This window comes from Lampris incognitus, chromosome 17, assembly GCF_029633865.1.
Source record: "Lampris incognitus isolate fLamInc1 chromosome 17, fLamInc1.hap2, whole genome shotgun sequence".
Lineage (NCBI taxonomy): Eukaryota > Metazoa > Chordata > Actinopteri > Lampriformes > Lampridae > Lampris > Lampris incognitus.
The window spans coordinates 4,599,462-4,621,498 of NC_079227.1; the positions used below are offsets into that span (position 1 = coordinate 4,599,462).

The 22,037-nt window shown below is 48.7% G+C and overlaps 3 protein-coding genes across 4 annotated transcripts; all 3 read right to left on the reverse strand.

Moving 5' to 3' along the window:
* Positions 1–66: 66 nt before the first annotated feature.
* On the reverse strand, positions 67–8,047 carry bricd5 (BRICHOS domain containing 5). The gene is made up of 6 exons (XM_056296967.1): positions 7,876–8,047; positions 6,018–6,149; positions 5,208–5,348; positions 4,937–5,044; positions 2,631–2,784; positions 67–627 (listed from the first exon to the last, which is right to left on the reverse strand). Exons 1-6 carry the CDS (start codon positions 7,927–7,929, stop codon positions 533–535), a joined length of 684 nt encoding a protein of 227 aa, XP_056152942.1. The 5' UTR covers positions 7,930–8,047; the 3' UTR covers positions 67–532.
* A 511-nt stretch (positions 8,048–8,558) lies between these two features.
* Positions 8,559–14,174, reverse strand: pgp (phosphoglycolate phosphatase). The gene is made up of 2 exons (XM_056296965.1): positions 13,360–14,174; positions 8,559–10,370 (listed from the first exon to the last, which is right to left on the reverse strand). Exons 1-2 carry the CDS (start codon positions 13,952–13,954, stop codon positions 10,045–10,047), a joined length of 921 nt encoding a protein of 306 aa, XP_056152940.1. The 5' UTR covers positions 13,955–14,174; the 3' UTR covers positions 8,559–10,044.
* A 3,183-nt stretch (positions 14,175–17,357) lies between these two features.
* zdhhc4 (zinc finger DHHC-type palmitoyltransferase 4) lies at positions 17,358–22,037 on the reverse strand. Of its 2 annotated transcripts, XM_056296961.1 has the most exons (7): positions 21,881–22,037; positions 21,571–21,700; positions 21,382–21,455; positions 21,083–21,261; positions 20,081–20,206; positions 19,215–19,459; positions 17,358–17,758 (listed from the first exon to the last, which is right to left on the reverse strand). In XM_056296961.1, the coding sequence occupies exons 1-7, from the start codon at positions 21,886–21,888 to the stop codon at positions 17,459–17,461; spliced, it is 1,062 nt and encodes a 353-aa protein (XP_056152936.1). In that variant the 5' UTR covers positions 21,889–22,037; the 3' UTR covers positions 17,358–17,458. The 2 variants fall into 2 exon arrangements, with proteins under 2 accessions (XP_056152936.1, XP_056152937.1); XM_056296962.1 differs by lacking the exon at positions 20,081–20,206.

The window sequence follows — 22,037 nt, forward strand, 5'->3', positions numbered from 1 at the left end:
GTCCTGCGTATTCAGGTTGACATTATAATTCTTCTTTCCCTCCGCTGAAGAGCAACCAGCCCCAAATACACAACCGTCCTTTATTGGAGAGATCACAAAACTCCAGCACAGCAGGAAAGGTTACAAGTAATGACTCTGGAGTGGTAGGTTACAAGACATACAAAAAGAAAAGAATCTTTCTTTCATAATCTCTGGACTCTGCTGCCAGAGAGAGAGAGAGGGTATTACAGATGAAGAGAGTGACGAAGGGGCTCGGGAGATAACCATGACAGCCTGTCTCCATCTCGTCTCAGAGGGAAGGGAGGAAGGGGGGGTTTGGCTGGTTCACTGGCTGGCAGCAGGGGTGGCTCCATGGCACAGGGGAAATGGTCAAACCTGGCTTCTCTTCTCCTTCCTCCCTCCGTCCCCCTAAGCTGTGCTTTGGAAGCTGGCGCGGGGTTGCCTTGGCTCGGTCAGGAGGTGAGAAGGGTGAGTTTGTTTCTGCCGTGTTGGGTACGGGGGCCGGGAGGAGAGGGAGGGCAGGTCTGTGTGGTCACTCGGGCAGGTAGTAGAAGCACACGGACACACAGATGTTGGTGGGAAAGCAGATGTCGATGCAGAAGTAGACCAGTCGCTGTTTCCCCGGGCCTGGAGACAGACGGAGACAGAGAAGTACAGGTCATTTGTCAAACAGAATGTTGGATAAATTACTGAAACATTCTGCTTAACGTGCAGCATCCCTCACACATAACGCAGCAGTTTAGCCGCTCGTTCTCCTTCAGCTTGCAGCAGCAGAATGATCTTTAAATACTTGATCACTGCCATCAGAGAAACTGACAGTAATGAGTGTAACTGACGAAGCAGAAGTGTCAAAGTATGGAAGTGTTGCAAGGGCAGGGAAGAGGGTGGAGGAGAGGGCTAGGTGGATTTTTTTAACATAATTCAAAATGTGTGAAAGGAAGTAGAGGAAGAGAAAACGAGGAAGTGAGCTGCTGGTACTTGTACAGCTGCCCTCTCTGCTCCTGTGTAGGTCAGTGTGGGAAGTGCACATCGCTCTCTGCTACTGTGTCTTGGTGGTATTCTCCCCCACTACCATGTGCAGCCCCCACCGAGCTGGCGCTGCACCAATGCTGTTGTGTAAATTAGATTTTCCTTTAGCCGGTGGATAGCAGTATTACATTCTATTCTGCTGAAAACCTGCAAGAAATGGACGAGCGGCTTGTGTGAGACGCTCAGCACGCAAGTTACTGTAAGAGTGGAAAGGTCATTTCTCCTCATGGTCCAGGGTTAGGTTTCACTCTCACATGCTGCTTCTTCTCGGGGCTGCCAACAGACCACTTTCCAGAAGTCTCTCTCGGCCTTCAGGGGGACTAGATATCATATGGCAGTATCTCTCCGGGTATTTCCGACATCACATATACAGTGTGTTCTCAATTTATAATATGACACCTCGTAGTTTGAATGTTTAATCCAAAGTGTGTGACGGTACAGTAAATGCATTCAGTTTAATTGATTTCCTCAGTGTGAAATGCACCTCGTATCCCAACACCAAAACCTCTGCGGTTTCCTCTTTCTTTTAGAATTAATCATTAAAAACAGATCAAACCACTGAACTAGAAGGATAGATATAGATAGATTTAGTCTTTGTGGTCACACAGGAAATGTGTTCTCGCAGCCAGTACATGCACAGAAACATACGGATAACCTCACTGTGACGTACAGACATACATACATACATGCATACACATAAACACACAACATTCACTCACACTCACAGATAAAGCCGGCTCTATGCTAGGTCAGCGAGGCCGTGTGTTCAGTGCCGCTTTGGCAGAAGGGACAAAACTTCTGCCAAAGCGAGCTCGTCTCCATTTCAGAGTTCTGCGTCTGCGGCCTGTAGGCAGTATTGTGAGATGTGGATTGAGGGGTGATGGGTGTCCTTCTCTGTTGTGGGGGGTGGAGGATCTTGGAGGCAGCATGTGTAGTCCTTGTTGGTGTGTTTTTGTTGGGAGTGGTCAGCATCGTGTAGAAACAGGGGGAACGGTACAGCAGGATGAGTTGGATTATGCTTTTGTAAAGTAGCAACAGGAGGTGGGGGCAACAGGAAGTGCTCTGAGCTTGTGGATGGCTTGTAGTCTGCTGGGATCGTTGATGGATATCAGTGATGTGTTGATCAAAGCTGAGTTTACTGTCTAAAGTGAGTCCAAGCTATCTGAAGTTGTTAAGCTGTTCTACTGTAGTTGTCTGTGCGCCATTGTGTAAAATGAGAAATGGAGTGTTTATAGGCTGTGATGGCGTGTATGGCAGTATCATCGGGGTATTTGTAGTAAGTGGTGATGGGTGAAGACTACCGCTGTACTAGCAAATCGTTTATAAAGTACCTCCGTCAGAAAGTCGTGACTATTTAATTGAGCTTCATACTGTCTCTGCTACAGTGGGCCCTGCTGTAAGGTTGTGGGAGCACTGGTGGATCATAAGGAAGCAGACGTACACTCTCTGACCAAACAGCAACATCCAGTGTTGGAATCCTACCCCCTCTCTCGACCTTGTTCCTTGTCACGTCCCTCTACATGAACCAGAAAATGTCAACAGAAAACCTTTAAAAACAGAATCAAAGGCTGGCAGAAGTGACTACAGATGTCTGTTCTCACCGTCGACCCTCCTGGTCCAGTGGACGGAGCCGTCCTGACACAGAGTTCGAAAAGGCTCTTCCAGGGTGGATGAATCCACCTGACTGTCAGCGAGCACCCCGAGGAACTCCGTCTGCCACAGGGTCTCGTTCCCGGACAACAGGAACTGACTCCTCTGAGAAGAGAGAGAGAGAGGGAGACGATTGTTTTGTTATTCACCCTCTTCGTGCACATTCTGTCTCATTTAATGGATAACTGCAGGAGAGTACTTGTATTTACCAGTTCATGGAATGGATAACTGCAGGAGAGTACTTGTATTTACCAGTTCATGGAATGGATAACTGCAGGAGAGTACTTGTATTTACCAGTTCATGGAATGGATAACTGCAGGAGAGTACTTGTATTTACCAGTTCATGGAATGGATAACTGCAGTAGAGTACTTGTATTTACCAGTTCATGGAATGGATAACTGCAGTGGAGTACTTGTATTTACCAGTTCATGGAATGGATAACTGCAGGAGAGTACTTGTATTTACCAGTTCATGGAATGGATAACTGCAGGAGAGTACTTGTATTTACCAGTTCATGGAATGGATAACTGCAGGAGAGTACTTGTATTTACCAGTTCATGGAATGGATAACTGCAGGAGAGTACTTGTATTTACCAGTTCATGGAATGGATAACTGCAGTAGAGTACTTGTATTTACCAGTTCATGGAGCAAGACAAGCAGAAGTGTCCCAGTGAGAATCACATCAAGACAAGTTCTCGCTTTGGGAAAATGTACTTGTCAAACAAAATAAATGCTAATTTTTTCTTCCACCTCACTTTTATACTGTTCTCATGTGAAGCACATTGCATTGATGTACAAATGTGCTACATAAATAAAGCTTGATTGGCTGATTGATCGCTTGCTTGATTGACTGCATGATTGACTGCAGTGTGTCCGGGTTTCTCAGCAGAGGCTCGTGATGAGGAGCCTTGTTTTCAGTGGATGCCTGAAACATGAAAGAAGGAAACTGAAGCTCCGCAGCGGTGTTATTCAGGAAGCGTGAGAAATCATATTCCAGTCAAGGTGACGACAAGGACTTATGACGAGGGACGATTTGGGGAACGTGATGCCTGACAGTTAAAATGAAAGGGAGAATTGTGATTGACTGGAAACTTAAACTGCTATTAGGTTAATAATGCCACCCACCAGGTCAACAAGGTTGTCCATTCGCTGTCTCGTTTGGCACAAGGGCTGTGTGTAATTACACCACTTTCACCGGTGATGGGCCCTGATAGGGGACCACTTAACGTGCTGTTCTGCTCGAGTGGGTCCTCTAATGATATGCTTCTCCTCCACTCTCAAAGACCATTCTTCTGATGGACAGAGAAACAGACCCCCCCCCCCCGCTAATAAGGGCCCTTATCCCAGCTAACAGAGATTATATGTGCACAATCGACAGCCAGGTATGAATACTGAGGACGTGTCTCTATTAGTTATGTGACACCATGAGAGGCAGGACTCTCATGCATAGCTCGAACCCTTGAGACAGCTGGGCATTTGTCTCATCACTTGTCTTCACAGGGTAAAACGGAAAATCTGCTGTGGCGACCCCTAACGGGAGCAGCCAAGAGAAGGAGAAACAGGGTAAAATGTATGCGGTAGAGGAACACATCGCTCAGTTTGACTCCCATGATTTCACTGCATCTATGGTCTTCCCCATTTTGACCATGGCCCTCGTTACTCATCTGATCACAAACCGCAAGCAAGCCTTGAGAAATTCTAAATTACTCAATCTCATCCGAGTAACCACGTTCCATTTCAGAACCAAACGTGAACCAGCACCAAGCATAAATTGTCAGGATGCAAATGCTCAATACACGCATAGAACCGCGATAGTGTGGACCAAGCTGTGTTTCAGACCAACAGAAGAGCTCTAAAAGCTAAAAAGCTCCTCAGACAGAGTGTTCATTGTGCAAGGTCCAGGGCTCAGACTCCGGGCTGTACCCTCCTGTAAGGAGATCTGGGGCAGGGAGAGGGGGTTGGAAGGATCGGATGTGCTGAGGAATTCAGCCAGGAAGAGAGAGAGTGGCTCTTCAAAGCCCCGTCTGCTTCAGTCAGCACCAGTCTGTACAGACCGGCAAAGGAGCGAAGATGCCATGTGAGGCCTGTAAGGTTGGATGCAGGCAGTGCTATGAGGCTAAACGAGTGTCAAAATCCACCAGTGCCAGTTCACACACTGGTTGGTCTGTGACAACATGGGGTGGTAGAAGACACGCCTGGCAAGGCTAACGGGCAGCTGCAACTTCCTCTTTCCCAATTTAAGTTGCATTGTTACCTTGGGTGTTGGCTGGTGAAGGAGGGAGTACACATTTTCATAGTCGGACTTCTCCATCTTCTGCAGGAAGCAGCTGTCTTGGTCAACAGGCTTGTAACATATCAAACCCTGTGTAGAAATACAAAGCAGATCTCGCCACTGCTCTCTTGTTGGCATCAACCACATCATTTGTGAACAAAACTACAGAGTGACAGGGAATCCAGTCCAGCCCAGTTCGCTGTGGATAAAAGTTGGAACATTTGTCGAGACAGAAATGGCAGTATGTCCTTACCTTGTTATTGTCAAAGACCACTGTGGCTGTGTGGTTGGCCTGTGAGGTCACTGAGAAGGTCACCAGGTTGTTCTCCTTGTCCACCAGAGCTGACTGGTTGACCAGAGCTCCGGTTTGATCCGGTACTGTGGTTCGGACAATCTGTAATGACGGCCAAAACCAGTTTAGATTTAGAAAGATGTTTTGTTTTCTGACTAAGGCTTAATTTTGGTAAAAATAAATGAATAATCTCTATGAAAACGTATATATATATATATATATATATATATATATATATATATATATATATATATATATATTCTATTGATCCCCGTGGGCAAATTATGCTCTGCATTTAACCCATCCTAGCTGTGTAGCTAGGAGCAGTGGACAGCCGCCCGCCGTGCAGCACCCGGGGACCACCTCCAGTTGGTCTTGCCATGCCTCGGGTCAGGGGCACAGACAGGAGTATTAACCATCACATGCATGGCTTTTTGATGGTGGGGGAAACCGGAGCACCCGGAGAAAACCCACCACAAACATGGGGAGAACATGCAAACTCCACACAGGATGACCTGGGACGACCCCCAAGGTTGGACAACCCTGGGGTTCGAACCCAGGACCTTCTTGCTGTAAGGTGACAGCGCTGACCACTGCGCCACTGTGCCACCAATGCTGCCGTCATGTAATCTGTAAGATGCTGGTAGTTAATAAGGTATTTACTGTGTGAAGCATCCTGAAGCTGTTTTCCACAGATGACCATCAGAATATCTGGTGAGATAGTTTTACGATTGTACCAGAGAGACGGGTGTGATGTGAGGTGTCTCTTACCGGAAACTCAGTTTTTGGTAGCCCAAGATGTCCCGTCACACCGAGGACTACAATGACCAGGAGCAGAGAGGCGGACAGAATCACCCAGAATGCCTTGTGTGGGAACTTGGGGGACGCTGCCGAACCCCCATCCTGACAGAGCATGGTCATGCACAAGTCAGAGCCGTCAATCAAAAAACATCAGTGAATATTTTATATTCAAGTACAACGTGTAAACATTAACCTGTTGCAGGATGAGGAATCAGCAGCAACCTCACAAACCAAATGTTGGTCAATTCTGGCTAGTTGGTAAGTTTGTTTTTACTCGTACCAACTGGTTTGGCAGGTTCTGAACTACCGTAACAACTCCTGCGTCTGTAGCTGGAAATCAAGGTGTGGTTTTGGACTCTGACTGTTACATTGATAAGGTAACACGTCTTTCTCCCTCGGTTTGAGAAATGTCTTGAAGACAAGGTGCCCTGAGGCTGGGAACGCTGCAGCCGGTGCAGAACGCATCGGTGCAGAACGCATCGGTGAGGCTCTGGAACAGGTCTTGGAAACAGGATGGTGTCATCCTCAGTTTGGCCGCTGTTGGTTTTCAGAGTTGACGTTGAGGTTTTACTGATATGGGTCGGCCTTCACAGTAGGGCTAAACACTTGAAAAAAAATCAACTTTATGTGTTTGTTTTTCGCCACATGTAGTACACGTTTAAAGAAGGACAAGGAGATGTGTAAGTTCTGCAGGTCTCTGCAGCTTTTGTCTTTCAAAGCTCCGGTTTTTTTTAGATACTATATTAATCCCTGCTGGGAAGCTCCTCTCTGTATTTAACCTATCCTAGCTGTGTAGCGAGTAGCAGTGTGCAGCCGCCATGCAGCGCCCGGGGACCAACTCCAGGTCATCTTGCCATGCCTTGCTCAGGGGCACAGACAGGAGTATTAACCCTAACATGCATGTCTTTTTGATGGTGGTGGAAACCGGAGCACCCGGAGAAAACTCACCGCAGATACGGGGAGAACATGCAAACTGCAGACAGAGGACGACCTGGGATGACCCCCCCCCCCCCCCCCCAAGGTTGGACAACACTGGGGTTCGAACCCAGGACCTTCTTGCTGTGAGGCGACAGCGCTAGTCCCGGGCCACCATGCCGTCCAAAGAATTTATCAATCTAGCAAGGATTAGGATGATGCTTTGCTGAGTCACACTAAATCACAGGCTACAACATGTTTCTTTAAGAGGAACTGTCAGGAAGCAGAACTTGCGAGATTTTGTTTTCAGTTAAGCGATAAGAGTTGACGCCTAACGTGACTGACGGGCCCAGTTTTCCCTACATTGCACTCTAGACTGTGTGACCACTGCACATGTGCATGTTGCAGTGTTCATTCTTATACAATAGGCCTACTCCACAGTGGACCTTTTACCTTCACGTGTGGTCTAGCATCACCAGGGTTCCTGTCAGAACCTTTTCAGGGGTTCTAGGAACCTGAAGTGGAACCAGAGGTGACTGAACCTCTGTGGTTTTGGAACGTCCTGCAGCAGTGATTCAGGCGAGTCACACAAGCGTCTTCAACACCCTCACAGGGAAACCATTTGTGATGGCTTGTGTCCTTCGTCCCATTCTGTATTACTCTGTATTATTCTCGTTCGACTCTTCTGATTATTTGTCCATCTTAGTTTTCTGAAGCACTTGGAAGTGTCTTGCAAAATGAATGTATCACTGTTAGTATTGTCATTTCCCTAAATGTGTTTAGCACATTTCAACTTCCTGGTCACTGCAGAAAGTGAGCTCATCGTTCTGTCCCGTCACCAGCTCATCAGCTGTCCCACCGCGAAGTAACGACTCGTTTGACTGGACAGAACCATTAAAAGACGGGTTCTTACCTTGCACTGAACTTCCTCCGAAGCGCTTTGTGAAGGTCTCCAACACCTCACCATCCTGTGTCCCGTGGTGGCTCCTCAGTCGCTCTGCTCCCGTGTGCCGGCTGGCGTCATGGAGCGCTGCTCATGACCAGCTTCAGGTGAGCTGCTCCGCAATACACCTGGCCGGCTTCTCTTTCTCCTCTGTGGACCTCGTACACCCCCCTCCCCCGCCCCCCCTCTCTTTCTCCTCCTCCCACCCACCTCTCCTGATGGTGCCACCTCTCCTGTTTCTCCCAAAGACCCCCACCCCCCACCCCCCCCACACACACACACACACACCTTTACAAAGCTCGCCAAAATCAATTTGTGAACTTTGGTCTCACTGCTGTTTCCTCCTGTTCTGTCCTTCCCCACCTAATGAGACGGGTGCCTTACTTACCCTCTGCCTCATTTAGTTGACCCTGATTCCACACATACACACACACACACAGGTGTGCGTACACATGACACCAGTTGGCTGGCTAAGCCTGCCCAGACAATGGACAAAGGGGGTGAGACAGGGGTTCTTGGACCCGTCTCTCTCATCATGCAGGAGGGGATATGAGGTCTGGGCTGCTGCTGCTTCCAGCTGACGATAGACAGCCCAAGGTGACTTTTACTGGATGGCTTTGAAGGAAACAGTCCCGTGTCCGCGTTAGACTTCATAGCAATGAGTAGAGACTTGTGTAGTAAAAGTACATGTTTTATTGTATATCTGACCAGTGGTCATCATGTGGGTTCAGGCAGAATACATGTGCAGATTACAGCTCAGAGTAACAGAACAAAGGCCAGCGGATGAAAAGAAGACACATGGTTGTCACTTTGCTCGTCACCGGTGAAATAACAGTAACAGACGTTACACAGTGTACACGACACATCTGGATAACACGGCACCTACCGTTTAATTCCCAATTTAAAACGTGAGTTATACTACCCTGAAGGCTGAACGTAAACCGTGTCAAGACACTTCCATACAGAGGACGCCGCTGTATAAGAACTGCACTCAAATGTACTTTTATTTCCTGATGAAGTAAGCTCAGTGAATTTTATCCCAATGTTGGCGTGCACATGTACACAACAGAACAGTGAAAGTGAACACAACCGTTACGAAACCCTGCGTGTTTGTCTACGTGCTGCAGCGGCTCTGTGTTTCAGGCCGCTGGTTGAGAAAGGACGATTGCTTCACCTGCAGGTTACGAGCCACCCAACAACATGTTCTTCCTTTCACAAGGACAGAAACGGCGACATAGATCCAGCCCTTAAATTAACAAAGACTTCTAAAAATTACATTTACTCGGTACTGGACATTACGGTTACACACAGGAAAGCCAGTCATCCAGTGCAAACACAGTGACTACACAATGGAAGGTTTTAGTTTGGTACTGACTGTACCAAAGTAAATACAGGGGATGATGATGGATGACAGAACCTTCCTCGTGTCTGAGTTCTGACTCACACGGCCCGGCGTCGCTCACACCAGCCCATTAAAACCCAGCGCCATATAGAGAAGACATTACTGGTACTCTCTATGTGACTCACCACCGTGTGAGAACAACAGAGGAGGATGGGGACCCCAGCCTGCAGTAGGCTAGCTAAGCCACAAAACCCTTACAGCCAGTCCCCAGTCCACAACCACTCTAAGACTTAAAATCACAATCCGGACTATACAAATAAAAGGGACTTGACTTGACAATAATCATTTTTGTTTAATTTCCCGTGTCCTATGTAGGTGTTGGTAAGGTGAGTGTGACCTGAGCTCCATTCAGAATGGAGGAGGGTCGGCAGGCTGTCGTGTCGGCACCTTTGCCACCACATCGTAAGACCCGGCTGAACCTGAGTTTTACTTGTCGATGTTGTACGCTGTTGGCAAAGGTCTTCTACCACCAGCTTGCTGTGTCATATCTGCTGGTTAGACACAACATCTTCACGTCTTCTAACTCAACACTACCTGCCTTCCCCTTCCTCACCTGGCTGCTATGGAGATGGAAACACTATGCACCCGAGCATTTTTACCAGCGGTAACCATTAAAACGAGCGAGTACAAAAGCATTCGTGATTAGGATAGACATAGATTAGCGGTTGTCTGAAATATATAGTAAAAAATAGTGAAAAAGGACATTTGTTTGCATGTACAGCTTCAGGGTTGTAGCTTTAACCCTGCAGGGCAGGAAGGAGATCTGCAATGCTTTCCACGTAGTAATCCGGCACCATCCTCTGCTTCTCCGGACAGCCGCTCTTTAAGTGGGCCTCGGCGTCCGCCACGGTGCTGACCCCCGTGAGGGTGAGCACCGTCCGCAGGCCACAGTTGGAGCCCAGCAGGATGTCTGTGTCCAGACGGTCACCCACCATCAGGCAGCGGGCGCCGTCCAGCCCGAACTGGGAGGCCACGCAGTCGAACATGAAGCGGTTCGGTTTGCCCACCGTCTGAGCTTGGCGCTGGGCGGCCGTCTCCACTGCTCTAACCAGGCAGCCTGTGCCTGGGAGGAAGATGAGAAAGAGGGATGAAGAGATTTCAACTCATCTGTTAACTTGACATGATATCAGTCACATTTTCGTCACCCTTTGAAACTATGGTTTTAATCAGCAATCTGTACTCTGCAGTAGTTTGCAGTGTTTTGCGGTATCCTGTGTGGTTATTTAACGCTTCACCGGGCGGTTGTTATACATCAGTCACTGCTTGTCTACTCCGTCCACTCAGCACCCGTTACGTTTCTGTCCTTCCCAGGAGAGGAATCCCTCTAATGCTCCTCCTGAGGGTCATCGCTTTCTTTTCTTGGCCAGGTTTTTTCTGCGGCACTTTCCCCTCATCCGAACTGAGAGTCTCAGGATGTGTGTTGTTCACTGGCAACTTTCCATTTCACCTGTTGTACTGAGATTTGTGATTTTTCGGGTGACTTGAACTCAGAGATGTAAAACAACACCTGGAGAGGAAGTTCAAGGACCACTGACTGCACCAACAACCACTAATGTGTGTACACAATGGCTGTATTGTATAGTAATCTCTCCTGAACATTATTACTGATTGAAAATAGACGTGTTCAAATAACTCTTCCCTGCACCCGTGATGGGCAAAAATAGAAAAAGTAACATTCCTGGAATAAAAAGAGATAGTAGGGGAGCTGCATCCTGATACTGTACTAGTTTGTAATATTGTATTGTTGGTGGTCAGCACGACACTTAGATTTTAAAGTAGTGCTGTATACTTGTATTGTGAATATGTAAAAACAACTTGGCCGTAAGTACAAAGAGGACAGTGGATGCTAACGTGGGTTTCGGTATTTTTCCGAGCCCGGGTTTAAGTGTGCAAGGCGCTGATCTGTATTTACACATTTTGATCGTCTGGAATTCATTCCAGGATAATTCCTTTTTTTTTTAAAATCTGGGATTCATTTTCATGTTGCTTATCTAATTTTACTCACTGGCTTCATTCAGTAGATGTTGGACATGAACCACCGCTGGACTCAGCTTTACAGCGGTGTCTTACGGGACAACGACAAACTCCCCTAGTGTGTCAGTCAGACTGTGTCCACGACTGTCCATGATCTATGACTTCTCCATGGTGCTGGCCGGCTAGTTTATAGATGGGTGGCCTATGGAGAGATATGTCATGTGACCTCTCTCTCATGGTGCTGGCCGGCTAGTTTATAGATGGGTGGCCTATGGAGAGATATGTCATGTGACCTCTCTCTCCATGGTGCTGGCCGGCTAGTTTATAGATGGGTGGCCTATGGAGAGATGTGTCATGTGACCTCTCTCTCCATGGTGCTGGCCAGCTAGTTTATGGATGGGTGGCCTATGGAGAGATATGTCATGTGACCTCTCTCTCCATGGTGCTGGCCAGCTAGTTTATAGATGGGTGGCCTATGGAGAGATGTGTCATGTGACCTCTCTCTCATGGTGCTGGCCGGCTAGTTTATAGATGGGTGGCCTATGGAGAGATATGTCATGTGACCTCTCTCTCTCATGGTGCTGGCCGGCTAGTTTATAGATGGGTGGCCTATGGAGAGATGTGTCATGTGACCTCTCTCTCCATGGTGCTGGCCAGCTAGTTTATGGATGGGTGGCCTATGGAGAGATATGTCATGTGACCTCTCTCTCATGGTACTGGCCAGCTAGTTTATGGATGGGTGGCCTATGGAGAGATGTGTCATGTGACCTCTCTCTCCATGGTGCTGGCCGGCTCGTTTATGGATGGGTGGCCTATGGAGAGATGTGTCATGTGACCTCTCTCTCCATGGTGCTGGCCAGCTCGTTTATGGATGGGTGGCCTATGGAGAGATGTGTCATGTGACCTCTCTCTCCATGGTGCTGGCCGGCTCGTTCATGGATAGGTGGCCTATGGAGCGATGTGTCATGTGACCTCTCTCTCCATGGTGCTGGCCGGCTCGTTCATGGATAGGTGGCCTATGGAGAGACGTGTCATGTGACCTCTCTCTCCATGGTGCTGGCCGGCTAGTTTATGGATGGGTGGCCTATGGAGAGATGTGTCATGTGACCTCTCTCTCCATGGTGCTGGCCAGCTAGTTTATGGATGGGTGGCCTATGGAGAGACGTGTCATGTGACCTCTCTCTCCATGGTGCTGGCCGGCTCGTTTATGGATCGGTGGCCTATGGAGAGATGTGTCATGTGACCTCTCTCTCCATGGTGCTGGCCGGCTAGTTTATGGATGGGTGGCCTATGGAGAGATGTGTCATGTGACCTCTCTCTCCATGGTGCTGGCCGGCTAGTTTATGGATGGGTGGCCTATGGAGAGATGTGTCATGTGACCTCTCTCTCCATGGTGCTGGCCGGCTAGTTTATGGATGGGTGGCCTATGGAGAGATGTGTCATGTGACCTCCCTCTCCATGGTGCTGGCCGGCTAGTTTATGGATGGGTGGCCTATGGAGCGATGTGTCATGTGACCTCCCTCTCCATGGTACTGGCCAGCTAGTTTATGGATGGGTGGCCTATGGAGCGATGTGTCATGTGACCTCTCTCTCCATGGTACTGGCCAGCTAGTTTATGGATGGGTAGCCTATGGAGAGATGTGTCATGTGACCTCTCTCTCCATGGTGCTGGCCGGTTCGTTCATGGATAGGTGGCCCATGGCGAGATGTGTCATGTGACCTCTCTCTCCATGGTGCTGGCCGGCTCGTTTATGGATGGGTGGCCTGTGGAGAGACTCTACTACTACTCTTACTTTGAAGCTATGTGTGTGTGGCCTCATAAGATACCGTTGTCCAGCAGAGGTCCCACGTTCAAATTCTCCACAGTGAAGCTGGTGAGTAACATGAGATCATAACTGATGTGCACGATGGCAGAAACAAGTAAAATGAGACCCAGGTAGTAAAATTTAATTTGTGGAGTCGGCCACCCCACACCGGCTCTCTGTCCAACCTTGGCCACCCCCTTTTCAAAACGCCCCCGGACAGGCCACTGGCCGTATTAGTGGGTGAAAGTGATGGTCGGGTTGTGGCGTTCCTACCTGGGACGGTCCTGCCCTCCTCCAGGGGCAGTCTGGTGTCGGTGTTGGTTCCCACGAACAGACATTCGGGGTTGGTCAGGTACTGCAGAGCCCGATTCAGCTTCATGTAACTGAAGTGTTCGTCAAACCCGACGACCACAGCCTTCACCTCGGGATCCAGCGACACGCTGGCCCAGTCCAGCTGGACACCTGATATGTGGTCTGGTCCCACACCGGTCTGCTGGATCCCCACCTCCTCCAGCTCCAGCTTCAGAGCGTTGGTCCCTATCAGGTAGACCTTGCCGTCCAGCCCGCAGATGTTCCTCAGGTACATGGCTGCACAGTACGCCGCCCCGAACACTTCCTGCTCCGTCACCTCAAAGCCCAGGCGGCCCATCTTCTCCGCGTACATCCTTCTGGTTTTGCTGCTGTTGTTGGTGACGAAAAACACCTTCTTGCCGCTCTTCTTGAGCAGGTTTATGACCTGGGGCGCCCCCGGGATGGCCTGGTCTCCTCGCCAGATGACCCCGTCACAGTCGAACAGGACGCAGTCTACGGAGTCCAGCACCTCCTTCACCAAGCCGCCGGCCAGCTTTCTGCATTTCGACCCAGCCATCGGTGCCCAGATAGGAAGTCTCAATGCCCGCGATGGTGTCTCGTCCTGTGGAGGCGGTGCGCAGTCGAGTGTCGGTTCGGGAGTAACCACGGCGCTACCGCAACCTTCTGATCCGCCCGGGCGGGAGACCGGCGTGCTTCCACTCACGTAGTCGCTCGACTGACTGTGCGCCGAGTCGAAACTCAACCTGACCTTCCGAGTCTTGCGCCGAGCCCGCCGCCACTTCCGCACCGGCTTAAAGGCGCAGCGCACCAATTAAAGGGGCGCCGCGCCGCTATGCCGACCCAGCGCCAGCTCTGACCCGCGCGTCACTCACACGCGCGTCTAATGACCGGGGCCGGTACACAGAGCACCGCCCCGGCTGCAGCTATTAATATACATATATATATATATTAATAGCTGCAGCTATTAATATAGGTATACATTTACACATATATACATATATATACTCTACAAGGGGCTGGTCTCAGACATCATCTCCCCACACAACCTACTCTCTCTCTCTCTCTCTCTCTCTCTCTCTCTCTCTATATATATATATATATGTGTGTATATATATATATATATATATATATATATATATATACTCTACAAGGGGCTGGTCTCAGACATCTCCCCACACAACCTACTCTCTCTCTCTCTCTCTCTCTATATATATATATATGTGTGTGTATATATATATATATATATATATACTCTACAAGGGGCTGGTCTCAGACGTCATCTCCCCACATAACCTACTCTCTCTCTCTCTCCCCATATATATGTGTGTATATATATATATATATACATATATATACTCTAGAAGGGGCTGGTCTCAGACATCATCTCCCCACATAACTTACTCTCTCTCTCTCTCTCTCTCTCTCTCTCTCTCTCTCTCTCTATATATATATATATATATATACAGTGGTGTGAAAAAGTGTTTGCCCCCTTCCTGATTTCTTATTTTTTTGCACGTTTGTCACACTTAAATGTTTCAGATCATCAAACAAATTTAAATATTAGACAAAGATAACACAAGTCAACACAAAATACAGTTTTTAAATGAAGGTTTTTATTATTAAGGGGAAAAAAATCCAAAGCTACATGGCCCTGTGTGAAAAAGTGATTGCCCCCTAAACCTAATAACTGGTTGGGCCACCCTTAGCAGCAACAACTGCAATCAAGCGTTTGCGATAACTGGCAATGAGTCTTTCACAGCGCTGTGGAGGAGTTTTGGCCCACTCATCTTTGCAGAATTGTTGTAATTCAGCCACATTGGAGGGTTTTCGAGCATGAACCGCCTTTTTAAGGTCATGCCACAGCATCTCAATTGGATTCAGGTCAGGACTTTGACTAGGCCACTCCAAAGTCTTTATTTTGTTTTTCTTAAGCCATTCAGAGGTGGACTTGCTGGTGTGTTTTGGATCATTGTCCTGCTGCAGAACCCAAGTGCGCTTCAGCTTGAGGTCACGAGCAGATGGCCGGACATTCTCCTTCAGGATTTTTTGGTAGACAGCAGAATTCATGGTTCCATTTACCACAGCAAGTCTTCCAGGTCCTGAAGCAGCAAAACAGCCCCAGACCATTACACTACCACCACCATATTTTACTGTTGGTATGATGTTCCTTTTCTGAAATGTTGTGTTACTTTTACGCCAGATGTAATGGGACACACACCTTCCAAAAAGTTCAACTTTTGTCTCGTCAGTCCACAGAGTATTTTCCCAAAAGTCTTGGGGATCATCAAGATGTTTTCTGGCAAAACTGAGATGAGTCTTTATGTTCTTTTTGCTCAGCAGTGGTTTTCGTCTTGGAACTCTGCCATGCAGGCCATTTTTGCCCAGTCTCTTTCTTATGGTGGAGTCATGAACACTGACCTTAACTAAGGCAAGTGAGGCCTGCAGTTCTTCGGATGTTGTTGTGGGGTCTTTTCTGACCTCTTGGATGAGTCGTCGCTGCGCTCTTGGGGTAATTTTGTCGGCCAGCCACTGCTGGGAAGGTTCACCACTGTTCCATGTTTTCGCCATTTGTGGATAATGGCTCTCACTGTGGTTCGCTGGAGTCCCAAAGCTTTAGAAATGGCTTTATGACCTTTTCCAGACTGATAGATTTCAGTTACTTTGTTTCTCATTTGGTCCTGAATGTCTTTGGATCGCAGCATGATGTCTAGCTTTTGAGGATCTTTTAGTCTACTTCACTTTGTCAGGCAGGTCCTATTTAAGTGGTTTCTTGATTGAGAAGAGATGTGGTAGTAATCAGGCCTGGGTATGGCTAGAGAAATTGAACTCAGCTTTCCAAAGATGTGATAAACCACACTTAATTTATGTTTTAACAGGGGGGGGGGCAATCACTTTTTCACACAGGGCCATGTAGGTTTGGATTTTTCTTTTCCCTTAATAATAAAAACCTTCATGAAGAAACTGCATTTTGTGTTTACTTGTGTTATCTTTGTCTAATATTTAAATTAGTTTGATGATCTGAAGACAAACATGCAAAAAAATAAGAAATCAGGAAGGGGGCAAACACTTTTTCACACCTCTGTACATATACACATACTATATATACTCTACAAGGGGCTGGTCTCAGACATCATCTCCCCACATAACCTACTCTCTCTCTCTCTCTCTCTCTCTCTCTCTCTCTCTCTCTCTCTCTCTCTCTCTCTCTCTCTCTCTCTCTCTCTCTCTCTCTCTATATATATATATATACTGTACAAGGAGCTGTTTCCAGACATCATCTCCCCACACAAGCTACTGTAAAGGAGCCGTTACATTTCCGCCTTTCTAGCGACATAAAAAGGGACTTGAGCTCGTTTTCAGAGCTGATAAGGCGGAGAAATCTGCGGAAACCTGCTTTTGTATATATGAAATCTGGCTGTTATTACAATACGTTGACACAAGTGTCCAAGTGTGTCCCAAAATAACTTTTTGACTTGTATTACGCATGTACGAGTGCAACCCGCGGCACCAAAACAACATTTTTGATAGAGTTATTTTTTGAGGGGGTTCAGATAATGGATGGATGGGTTTTTGTCCTGTTTGGAGTCTTGTGAAAATATTCTGCTTCCTCCGTTTTTGCGTGGTGGTAATGCTGGCAGTTGCAGAGTTCTGTTTGGGAATAATGAAATATGTAAATACACAGCAATGAGAACCCTAACCGTGTGATATAAGCTGTGTAAGAACTGTAGGAGTGCTGATCTGAGACCAGTAACGTGACCTAACCACTGAAGACAAACTCTCCCCCTTTGTCCCTGGCTGTGTTAGGAGCCAGGGTGGCGGCAGCAGCAGGGCCCAGGTATTTACTGAGGGTGGCATCAGCCATCACCAGCCACCCCTTAGAGCTGCCCTTGAGCGCAACCATCCAGCCATTAAATGACACTTGGAAGTCCAGCTAAAGAAAGAAAATCATCCAAAAGAATGACATTTATTCAGGCGCTCGCCTTTACAAAAACTAGAAAATGCAACACGGTCAACACAACGGTCCAACAACAACACGGCCGGCGGTTCCGTTCGCCATCCTTCAGTTGCTTTTCTTCAGAGCAGGCTGCAGGGGCAAGAAGATTTCCGCCAGGTTTTTCAGAAGTCCTCTGCTGTAGTAGTGTCTCTGGGAACGGTCCGGCGCCGGGCCCCGCTGGTGGTGTGCGGCGGCCCCCGGGCGGCAGTGCCGGCAGACGAGGCCTCGGCTTTTGTACCACTCGTTGGAGGTCTGGTTCACCAGCGCCAGGTAGCAGTGGAAGAGGGCGTACCCAGCCAGCAAGAAGAAGACGAAGACCAAGAAGCCCAACATGAAGACGATGCGGGGGAACGTCAGAAACAGATGCTGTGGGAAGGACGGCGGGGAGGTCGGATGAAGGACAGGAAGTCAGAAACGGTAAACACAGAATAATAAAACTCACTGAACAGAACTTAGTCATGAAATGAGGTTCTTGAGAAAATCTGGCGTGTGTTCCAACAGGAAGTTTGCTGCTGTGGACCAGTGATTACTCATTACTCATGTTTTCTACCAACTTGATCTTGAACATGTTTCTGTTACAACATGGGGACGTTCAAGAGCAGCGGTGTGTGATAATGTCCTGCTGACGTCTGACAGAATGCAGGTCGCCATTCTGACCAGACACCGCGGCTGAGCAGCGGTTCTGCCCGGCAGACTTGAGTCGGACGGGAATAAACACCCAGCGTGACGTGGGGATTTGCTGGCACGAGGCCGAGAGCCTCTGATTCAGAGGGTGCGGGCATCTGTAGCGTTCACTGTTGAGCAACAGGAAGTGAACTGTTTTCTTTCTCGGAATGCAGGAGAGTTTTGTCATCACCCGCTTTGGTGAGAAGAACAGCCAGCGCTCCGGGGAGCCCAGGGAGCCCAGGGAGCTGGGTGTCTGCTTCAGCATCATCTTTGACTTGTACTCTTCATCACTTAAACAGACCATTTTCTTATACGTCACCCTTGTAATTATTAGTACTGTGTTTGTAAGTGTTAGTACTGTGTTTGTAAGTGTTAGTACTGTGTTTGTAATTATTAGTACTGTGTTTGTAAGTGTTAGTACTGTGTTTGTAAGTGTTAGTACTGTGTTTGTAATTATTAGTACTGTGTTTGTAAGTATTAGTACTGTGTTTGGCCTAAAACTTCAGAGAGGAGGAAGGTTTTGTAGATGTGTAGCTCCTCTTACATCCTTCCATGTTGTCTTCTAGTTATTCTTTTGTTTCTTTGCATTTTCCCCCCCTTTTTCTTTTTATACTTGGCCAATTACCCCCCTCCTCCGAGCCGTCCCGGTCTCTGCTCCACCCCCTCTGCTGATCCAGGAGGGCTGCAGACTACCACATGCCTCCTCCCATACATGTGGAGTCACCAGCCGCTTCTTTTCACCTGACAGTGAGGAGTTTCACCAGGGGGGTGGAGCGCACGGGAGGATCACGCTATTCCCTCCAGTTCCCCCTACCCCCCGAACAGGCGCCCCGACCGACCAGAAGAGGCGCTACTGAAGAGACTAGGACACATACCCACATCCGGCTTCCCACCCGACCAAGCCGGAGGTAACACGGGGATTTGAACCCCCGTGAATAGACCGCCACACCACCCGAACGACCATCTTCTGGGTATTCTTAAAACACTAAGTCTTCCTTCTTTTACAAAGTTTTACCATGTGCCGTGAGGTTTTGAATGTAAGCATCCCATCGAGTCAAACACCTCGGCTGTACCGACTTGTGAGGTGATAAAGAAACGACTCGTGCTGTAAAGAATTACAACTACGCAGCCGACGTCTTGTCCCACCCTGTCTCACCTGCATGACAAACAGGGGCCCCGCTGTCTGCCGAGTCCCGTCGTCGTCTATGTAGCTGGCCCTCAGGAGCCCCGACCGCAGCACGGCGTGGAGCAACATGTCCGCCGTCAGCAAGGCCACGTCCCCCGCCATGGCACACACGCTGAGCAGGTACAGCAGGAAGTACCGGGTGTTCTGGGCCCCGATGCAGTTATTCACCCAGACACAGTGGTGGTCAAAACGCTGAACGCACCTGTTGCATGTTCCTGTGGGAGTACGCACGAGGTGTTTAGTGTTGCTATGACGACGGGTGAGACACGTTTACGTCCTGTGGGGGACACTGTTTAAAGGGACAATTCACTGATTTTCAACCTTATCTTCTCTGTCTCTCTGCAACAGGGACAGCACATGAAACACAACGGCAGTTGTTCCCGATCGGTTCTGCATCCGAGTCTTCTGACTTGCAAAGGGGGCGCTAAAACACTTGACTTATGAATCCTTTATCCACAGTATTGATCTGACGCACGGAGCAAAATGAACATGAGAGAAAAAACCAGCACACCGGTCTGACTGTATGGCCCACTGCTAATGTACCACTTCCCTGTGTACTTCAAATCACATGTCCAACCTTGACTGTTCTAGTGAGGCAGCCAACCAAGAACTAGTTAAATATATACATCCAAACAAATCCCAGACTACAGAGAACCACTGGCGTAACCGCCGAGGTTCAGCAGTGCTCTCTTGTTCAGGGACGAGGCAGGTCTGAACACAACAGCGCCGGTGACTCGGTTTAATCTGGTGACTAGATCTCTGGGATTTACAGTTCAAATTCCAACGGGTTTCACAACTGCAGCTTCAACACAACAGATAACGGCTTGAATACTGACTGCAGTGTTTGGACCGAGCCGGTTTAAGCAGCAGGCAGGTTGGACAGGAGATGCCGGGATGGAACATCCTCTTGTCGTATGGGTAGACCTGCAGCTGGCCGGCCACGCTCTGCTTCGTTACCGAGCCTGGAAGAGGGAGGAAGGGGAGAGCAGCGGGTTGACAGGACAGACTGCGTGGTACTCATGTCACACTACCACAAACACACACACACCATCAGGGATGGGCTTTAACCACCGGTGATGTAGTTGAGTAACCGTGGTTGCCTGTGTAAGTTACCTGTTAACATGATGGGATAACACTTCAGATGAAAGCGTTAAGTTTCAATATTTGATTTTTAAGAAATAGAGTCGCTCTCTCACTATTCAGTAAGAGAATAAAACGGTCTAGACTGCATAAAACCCCCGCACGATCCCCCTGGGAACATGGAATTGTTGCTGCAGCAATTATCTAAATATCCATCCGTCCATCATCCAAACTGCCTGCTCTCAGGGTCACGGGAGCCTATCCCAGCAGTCACTGGGCGGCAGGCGGGGAGACACCCTGGACAGGTCGCCAGGCCATCACAGGGCCCACACACACACATTCACACCTAGGGACAATGTAGTACGGCCGATCCACCTGACCTACATGTCTCTTTGGACTGTGGGAGGAGACATGGGGCGAACATGTAAACTCCACACAGGGGATGACCCGGGACGACCCCCAAGGTTGGACTACCCCGGGGCTCGAACCCAGGACCTTCTTGCTGTGAGGCGGCCGTGCTAACCACTGGGCCACCGTGCCGCCATATCTAAATATAGATATTGAAATATAAAGCGAAAACATAAAACTACAATTCCATAGGGTGCCAGGGGTCAGGTCGGGGTTAAAGGAGGGGTTAGGAGAACTGCTGACGAATGTGGACTTGCCCATCTAAACATGAGTGATAACGAAGGTGTATATGACCCATCCATTTGTGCAATGCCGTCACATGAGTTTATCCAACATTCCACAAGTCCAACCTGGATCTGTTGTGATGCAGAGGTAGAAGAGGAAGGACTTGACGGCCAGCAGGACGTAAGGCACAGACAGGCTGGTCAGCGTGGTGTCCATTTCCCTGCAGTAGCCGACCACCTCGCAGGTAAACTCTGCATACACCGCCCCCTCCAGCAGCAAATGCAGATAAATGAACATGGTGTTCCTGCAGAGAAAACCGATTAACGGAAGGGGTTATTCGGCACATGGCAACACCTGGCTGACAAGAACAAGGGGGGACATCGGGCACATGGGCGACTTTCCTGACGAGGCTTCATCTACACACCTTTGGTGAAACAGCTTGTGAACGGCCCCGTGTGAGCACCTCCGGAGCCATTCTGGAGTAACCGGCGCAATTACCTGGACAGAGAAACAGTCGGAGCTCGCTGCAGAATCACTCATCAAATGGCAGCGCTAGAGCGCCACCCAGTGTCAGTGTGTAAAGTTACAGTCAGGCGCTGCTCTTCCTGCTTACCCTCCATACGCAGTCCAAGAGTAAAGTGAAGGGGGTTTGTTGTCGACCCGAGTACCTGCAGACGAGGGCGATGCACGTCAGCACCGCCACTACATAGACCGCGAAGAGGGTGAGGAAATCCATGGCCCACCTGCGGGAGGTCAGACAACAGGCGTTCATGAGACCAGTCCGCCCCCAGCGAGCCCGGGGGCGTTTAAAACGCCGAAGTATCACACAGTACCACAAGCCCATCTTCCTTTAGCCAGGCTACTCATCCTGCCAGACCCCGGTCCACTGAGCTAGCCCGGTGGCTCGTCCACTCGCCCCTTACCTTCTCATGAGTGAGTCATGCTCTCGTCTAATCTGGCTTTTTTTATGGGTGACTCATGGCTTATTTTACAGTTTTAATCTTTTTATGGATAAATCAGATCTTGCTTTAATCGTTAGTTGTCATCGCTGTCCGGGCTAGGCAGCTGGTACAACAACAC